Here is a 7,421-nt window from a genome sequence, read left to right as displayed (position 1 = left end):
GCCCCTGCACATAAATCTCACTAGCTCGGGAAGGTCAGAAAAGAAAGGCAGGAAATGAAATGCGGTCCCCTGGGGCTTGCCCTCCACACCCCCCATGGCATCATTCTTACCTGCTAGAAACCAGGAAGGCAAACTGTTCCTTTGTGAGCACTGCCTACTCACTGTTATCTACCTAGGCTTTAGAAATCTCTGAGGGTCTTTGTGAAACCTCTCTGTCAACACCATGAAGCGTGGAAGGACAAACACCAGGGGTAAAAGAGTAGTGAATAAAAAAAGCACACAAATGGTACAAAGTAGTTATTAGGACACAAAGAAATAGAACAAGTCTAAGCATAACTAGAAACAGAGTATTTACGTAGCTGTTAAGTNCCAGATGTTTAAATACATCATCATTTCAAAATGCAGATTTGGGATTATTGTTGAGTAAGATTAATTCACTTAAAAATATCCCATCTCCCCAAAGGGGTCAACAAGGCTGAGGATTTAAGAGCCAGTGGTTTTCCGTGACATTTTATGAACATAAGAATAATAACCTGCTATGTTTCCTATCTTTTTTACTTTTAAATTTATAAAGAACCTTTTCATTTTTTTTCAGCTGCTTTGTGAAATTTTCATTTACTTGTGTACTTTATATTCCCTTAGAAGTTCATTAGGATACTATGCAAAGAGCATAATCAGATTCACAGGGAAAAAAGTAAGTGCTGGGTTGCTGGAAACAATTCTTGTTACTTGAGGGAAGAAAAGCGCTACGAAGTGAGTAAGAAGCTGAGCTACCATGACAGGTCTCCCCACACAGAATCATCTCTTAGTGTTGGAACGGATTCTTAGGGAATTTCTATAAACAGAAGAAAAGAAAAACATGAAAAAACCCTAAAAGAGATGGTTAAAATTCTCTGGACCCAGGAAGGAGGCGGCACAGTTAATCCGCACACCCTCGACACACGAACATCTCAGGGGAGGCGGGCAATCAGTCAGTCCTGTTCAACCAAGGATGTGGCTCTGCCGAGCTCCACGATCAAGGTGGAAAGGGACACCTGCCTGATGACTCAGAGCCACCAAAATAGCCCAGCGATCAGGGCAGTCCACAGTATGGAAAGGAACGAACTCAGAGCAACTGGCAGAAGGGATGAAAGATCAAGCCCTGAAAAATTGAGAACCAGGAGGGAAGGGTGCCACGGTGGGGGTTCCGGATACCTGAATCCGATGATCGGACACTCCTTGCAGATGTTGCACTTGGCCTGGTGCTTGGCAGTTTCCGCAGCAGCCACTCGGTGCAGGACAGGCAGCCACACCATGGACTGGGGCTCCAGTCTCATCCAGTCTAGGAAGAGGGCCGCTTCGATCTCAGGCTTATTATTAGCCTGTGTGGACAGGAGGCAGGGTAGGGGTTGGGGGTTGCAGAGGGCAAGAAGAGAAAGGACAGAAGGTATTTGTCAGTACGGGCCATCAATTAAGAAAAAGACACAACGGTGGCTGCGAGGCTCACTTTTCACAGCCCGTTTCTGCAGACGTCCCCCCTAAGGCCCACAGGAGCCACCTATCCCCTGAAGCTTTGGTAAAGTGCCATTACCCTGCGTGGCTGCTAGATGACGAATAAGCAAAGCAAAACCAACACGTGGAGGAAGGAGAGCAACACACACACCTGAGCCGACACCACCCTGAGCTCTGGTTTTAGAACACACGTGTTAAGAGTTGGCCGGAAGTGAGATTCAAGTGCTTATGGATAACATTTCACAGGAGGTTAAGGAAAAACCAACTCAGGAATTATTGATTCCTTGTTTCTCCTAGAGAATCTATTTCTCAGTGTTTCACAGAATCTCAATGAAGAGCCCTCAAAATTCATCTGGTCCTGGAGCTTCCTTTTACAGACCNCCGCGAGGAGCCGAGGTGCTACCAGATTCCGAACCTCCTGGTCTAGTGCTGTTTTCAGGGTGGCCTGTTTTCTCGTCTCTCCCTATTTCTCTCCCTTTCAAAGTCTAAATTTAATAAACACCATTCCTCCCCAACAGTACAGTGATTTTAGAAAACTCAAAATATATTTACCTGTTGCTTATGGGTTACTATAGTTCATGCGTTTTGATGACATTTTTGTTAACCCTACAAGATGGCGGGGTGGTTTGTTTGTTTCTTTCTTTAGACTGAGCAACACATCGACCGCTATTTTTTTTTTCATTGCCTCTTTTATTTCACATCTTCCATCTGGGATCACTTCTAAGTATATCCTTTAGAATGTTCTTTTAAGTGTCTTATTGGTGGAGAATTTCTCAGGTTTTGTTTGGTCCGAAAATGTTTTCTTCTAAAAAAAAGTTTATTTATTTACTTTTGAGACAGAGAGAGGGAGAGAGAGAACAAGCAGGAGGGGCAGAGAGCGAGAATCCCAAGACGCGGGGCTCGAACCCACGAACTACAAGATCATGACATGAGCTAAAATAACGAGTCGGATGCCTGACCGAGTGAGCCACCCAGGCGCCTATTTTTTTAAAATCNCTGAATGATTTTTCCTCTTCACTTTCACTGTCACTACTGTTGGCAAGTCAGCAGTAAAGCACGCTGTTGCTCCTTTGGAGGGAATATGTCCTCTTCCTGTCTAGTGTTAGGTTTCTAGGGTTTATTTACACTTTGTAGCATTCAATGGGCTTCTTGAATCTTTCGCTTGGTTAGCTCTGGAATCTTCTCAGTCATGATCTCAACAAATAGTGCCTCTTCTCTAGTTCCTCTCTGCTCTGCTTACAGAAATCTATTAGCTAAATGTTAGTTAGACTTTCTCACCCTCGTCCGCGTTTCTCTGGACAGGCCCTCCTGGGCTTCATTTCTAACAATCTCTTCTACCTCACCAGCTGGTGTGCGCGCGCGCGCTCTCGCGCACGCTCTCTCTCTCTCTCTCTCTCGTAGCATCTAGTTGGCTATTAAAGCCATTCAGCAAGTTTTAAATTTTAGTTATTGCACTTTTAACGTCTNCTTGGAGCCCTAGAATGGAAGTGCTTTCTACAGACATGATTGTCATTTGCTTCTGCCAACACCCAGAGGGCACTGCCTATTTGGAGACCATTTTGAATGGGACATATGATGGGAAAATGCAGTATCACACAAGTAATGAGTATTTGCACTGTAAACCCATGTTGCTTCTTCTGGAATGTGGTTCACTAAGAACGAATGAATCTATTTGCACTGCAGACAGAAAAGCAACAGGGTTTGAACCGACAGGTCACTGGGCTGGCAAAACTCACCAATGGCGCCACAGTCCAGTCATTACCCCTGATTATAAATTTAACATTATAATGAGCCATTTGACCTTGAATCTCCTAGCTGGAAAATGCTACCCATTTGAGGTACTGATCAAAAGCTTCTGATGAATGCTTTTCTCTGTATAGAACGCTATCACAGAGGTACTCTGTGGAAATTGGAAAAAACAAAACAACAACAAAAAAGAATTACAGAACCTAAAGATCAAAGGCAGCATGCAAGTGAACTCATCGTTTCGTAACGGCACTACAGAACCGCGAGAGCTTCCACGACCACTGAGTCCAAACTCTTAGGCGATGCCAGTGTGTTTTTACTGCCACTGTATACATATCAGTTGTGCGAGGGAGCAAATGTCCTTAGTAGATGACCTTGAACACTTGGGTACGGGTACTCCTGTCAAAAGTGCGTCATCACACAGAGCTGAAATCCACAGAGCAGAGGCTCCAGAATCCAGCGAGAGTTCAAACGCCAACCATTTACTGGTTGTGTGACCTTGGCAAAGTAACTTCACCTTTCTGTGTCTTAATCTATATATAGCACCTGCCTTAGAGGGCTGTTTGAAGATTTCAGTGAGTGAAATGAAAGGCACTTGGAACACCGGCACACAGCAAGAGCCGCGGCGCTGTGTGTGCTGTTATTCTGATGATTGTTATCCACCCAACCAGAAACCCAGAAGGTCTCAGGCTTTACAGGGCCCTTTCAGTATTTGACCAGAGCAGTCATGTCTGTCCATGCGTCATCATCCCTGTTCTTTTATTATTCCTCATAGGACATGCCTTGGTGTGCCACTGTCCTTGAGAAAACTACTTTCCGAATATGATCCGTTGGGAATGGTCGCTCCACTGGTCTGGACAGTATAATTGGATGACTTTCTTTTGTTCTGTATTGTGCACACACATAGGGTTTCCACTCAAGTAAAATCTCTGGGTCAGTATTTCCCAGTGCATCCAGCAGACCAGTCATCCAACAAAATGCTTCAAGAAAAGAAGGTCCAATTAATTACAGAAACACTGCCCACATTACATCTGCCTCTTAAAATTCTTAATGCATGTTAACATAGTAAAAGCTGAGGAGGAATCATTGGTAAAGAAACACGTTAAACTCTGCCTGAACTCAGAATTTCCCACACTAATTATTCAGCGATCCCAAGACCTTTACCTTTAAAAAAAAAAAAAGGGCTTTTAAGGCTTGTGAACACTACAAGGTACGGATGCTGTGTTGGGCATAACGGGAAATGCTGTGCTTGGCTGTTTTCAGTGATTCCTCTACTCTGTACTTGCTCAGTTGGGATCCGTGTCCTTTCACTTTCATCAAGGACTTTCCTGCTAGTTTGAGCCCGCTGTACAATCTCCTCCAAATTTTTAAGAATTCGGCCTCTCGAAGCCAGATCAGCCACTCTTCCCTACTTTGTGTCATTTGTGTATTTTTTTAACTTATTTATTTTGAAATACTTTTTCCATTTTACAGCATGTATTCCATCGTCATCAAAAAGTCAGCGGTGAAAATACCAAGCAGGCCAAGGTCAGACAGGAGCCAGCACCCCTACAGCCAGGACTCAGTTCGGGCCAACGCAAACCCAGGATTCAGCCTTCTCTGATTAAACAAGAGCTCTTCCGGTTATATTGCCATGGCATCCCCCGCACACGCTTTTCTGCCTTGTACACAAAAGCACGATGAGAGACTCTGTCAAACGAACTACAAGTTTCAGCTGCAATACGTCCTCCTAACAATCTCTTGCTCCACTGGTCTAGAAACTAACTTCATCAAAATAACCCTTTCTAGTTTGAAGATAAACCAGTACCGAAAGCCAGTACAATGGGAAGCATCAGTAACTCGTTCGTATTGAAAACATGGATTTACTGTTGCTTAAGCTGAAGCAAAGACATTTTGTTCTGACTTAGGTTTAAATGATAGTTTGTTTAATGGTGGATTAAAAGATACACTACGGAGTAAAAATTCATGCTTAATACAGGAAGTGTGCTAAGCACAGAAAGCTTCTATTCATTCTAGAAAATGGGAAGTAAAACTCTGTGAGTCAGCAACTGATGTAGGTATAAAAAAAAGAAAAAAGACAGCAAGAAACACCTTGACTCTAATGTGTAACTGAAGGCAGAGCAGGTACAGCATGAGGAAGTGGTCTCGTTACTCTCAGTACTGTTCAAACCCTTCTCAGAAAATGCTGTCTAGTTCTGGTGGCTACAGCTGACCCAGAACTTCGAGAAGGCTTGGCAGAAAGGCACAGGGATAATTAAACGGTTTGAAAGACCTATGAGAACAGTTTAAGGGAATTGGGATTATTTAGCCAAGAACAAAAAAAGAGAATGTGCAAGAAAGAGTGGCTGAAGGGGCGATTTAATAACAGTTTTCAATTATGTGAATGGCTCTTGCACAGGGGCCTGTGACCAGCTGTTCGATCCCTCCACTGAGGACAGAACAAGAAGAAACGGGCTTAAGCAGCATGAACAATTTAGGCTGTAACTCACACAGAATTTCCTGATGCAGAAAGTTGTTAAAGCATTAGTGTGAATTACCAAGGGAAGCTAGGGAATGTTCGGCTTTTTCAAAATACTATAGATTCTCTCGTGTTTAAAGGCTGGAAATTCTCAAGGTTCTTTCTAGCTCCTAGGGTGGAAGATCCATCATTTTGGCTCTTTTAAAACTGCTCACTGATGCCAACTGACAGCACTGAGGATGAGCTATGGAGATTCACATTCTCTTTCTGTTTCGATCTTTCATTTTTATTACAAACCATTCTGTATCCTAGTGGTATATTCCCTCTCCTTTTGTTTGGCAATAAAGAAGGAAAGAATTAAAAAACCAGGCAAGCTTCTATAAAGATTTAACAGAACTAAAACAAAAACCCAGCTAAAGCTGCATTTTGGCATTCTAGAAAAAATAAATAAGGACGGATTCGTGCAGAAGGAAGTTGTTGATGACAAAAGGCAGGTATGACTTCCCCGAGTCGAGATCATCCTTTTAGGTGCTATTATTTGCTGACCTACATATAGGCCTCCGATCGTTTCTCTCAGTACCAAGGATGACCTTGCCCTCTCCCTTAAATGCCACTTTGAAACCATCAAAGCAAAAACTCCTCGAACAGGTGATTTAGCCCCAGGATGGGTCTTGTTCTGGTTTCTGGTTCCTGCCAGTAGTCTTTTTTGTCCTTTGCATGGCATGCACACTCGAAAAGCAAAGATATCACAGCTCCTTCCATTGTGATAGCCGCAATTCAGAAGGATCTCGGCTTTCCACTCCTTCTCTGTGGGGCCTCACCTATCGGCAGCTCTCCATAGCACGGAGGCCAGGGAAGGCGTCAGCGGTCGCTACTGCCTTTCCATTTCAGCACACTGCCACGTGGGGCATTATACAAATGTGATCTTAACAAGGTACAGACACAGTATGAGGAATCCCAGGTTCTGGGCTTTCCTGCCAGAAGGTGTAATTACCAAAGTAATAATCTTTAAAGGGATTACATGAGAAGTTTGGAGTCAGGGGATTTCCCAGGGTTCAGAATAACTTTGGGAGAAACCTGGGTGGTTCAGTCGGTTGAGCGTCCGACTTCGGCTCAGGCCACGATCTCACGGTTCATGGGTTCGAGCCCTGTTCGGGCTCTGTGCTGACAGCGCAGAGCCTGGAGCCTGTTTCAGATTCTGTGTCTCCCTCTCTTTCTGCTCCTCCCCCACTCATGCTGTGTTTCTCTCTGTCTCGATAATAATAAACATTAAAAAAAAAGAATAACTTTGGGGTTTCTCTCACATTATACTTTCCGTAAACCCTTAGGCACCAAAGGACCAGGCCTTACATGGCTGCCAGGGAGTCAATGAATGCTGATTTTTCTGTCTGGATAACAGTATTAGCTCGTGGCGACANGAGACCACCCTGTAGTTCTCGGATGATAAAAACAAACAAACAAACAAAAAAACCCATACTAACAACCTAAAATCACTACTTGCCTAAACCTGAAGACAGGAACTAGGTTTCTATCCCTCCCATCAAAATTTGCAGAAGTGAACGGAACTGAACTGGGGGGACAGGAATTAAGCTGCAGTGTGACCACAATAAATAAAAGGAAGGATTAGAGTAGCTGAATGAGGTTAGAATTTTAAAAAAAGTGCCGAGTCATCCTGAAAGAAAGAGCAACAAAAAATTAAAGCTAGAAAGGTTGTCTAAGGAGGTGA

At 43.6% G+C, this 7,421-nt stretch overlaps 1 protein-coding gene across 1 annotated transcript in view; it reads right to left on the bottom strand.

Moving 5' to 3' along the window:
* The window catches only part of DMD (dystrophin), a 637,032-nt gene that overhangs the window by 65,721 nt on the left and 563,890 nt on the right, over positions 1-7,421 (bottom strand). Inside the window, exon 18 of the mRNA XM_077745468.1 lies at positions 1,195-1,361. Coding sequence (XP_077601594.1) covers positions 1,195-1,361 — 167 coding nt within the window. The remainder of the gene's footprint in view (positions 1-1,194; positions 1,362-7,421) is intronic.

Source organism: Crocuta crocuta, unplaced genomic scaffold, assembly GCF_008692635.1.
Source record: "Crocuta crocuta isolate KB4526 unplaced genomic scaffold, BGI_CrCroc_1.0 scaffold598, whole genome shotgun sequence".
Taxonomy (NCBI): Eukaryota; Metazoa; Chordata; class Mammalia; order Carnivora; family Hyaenidae; genus Crocuta; species Crocuta crocuta.
The sequence above is the reverse complement of the archived record's forward strand: the minus strand, read 5'-3'. Positions and strand labels throughout refer to the sequence as shown.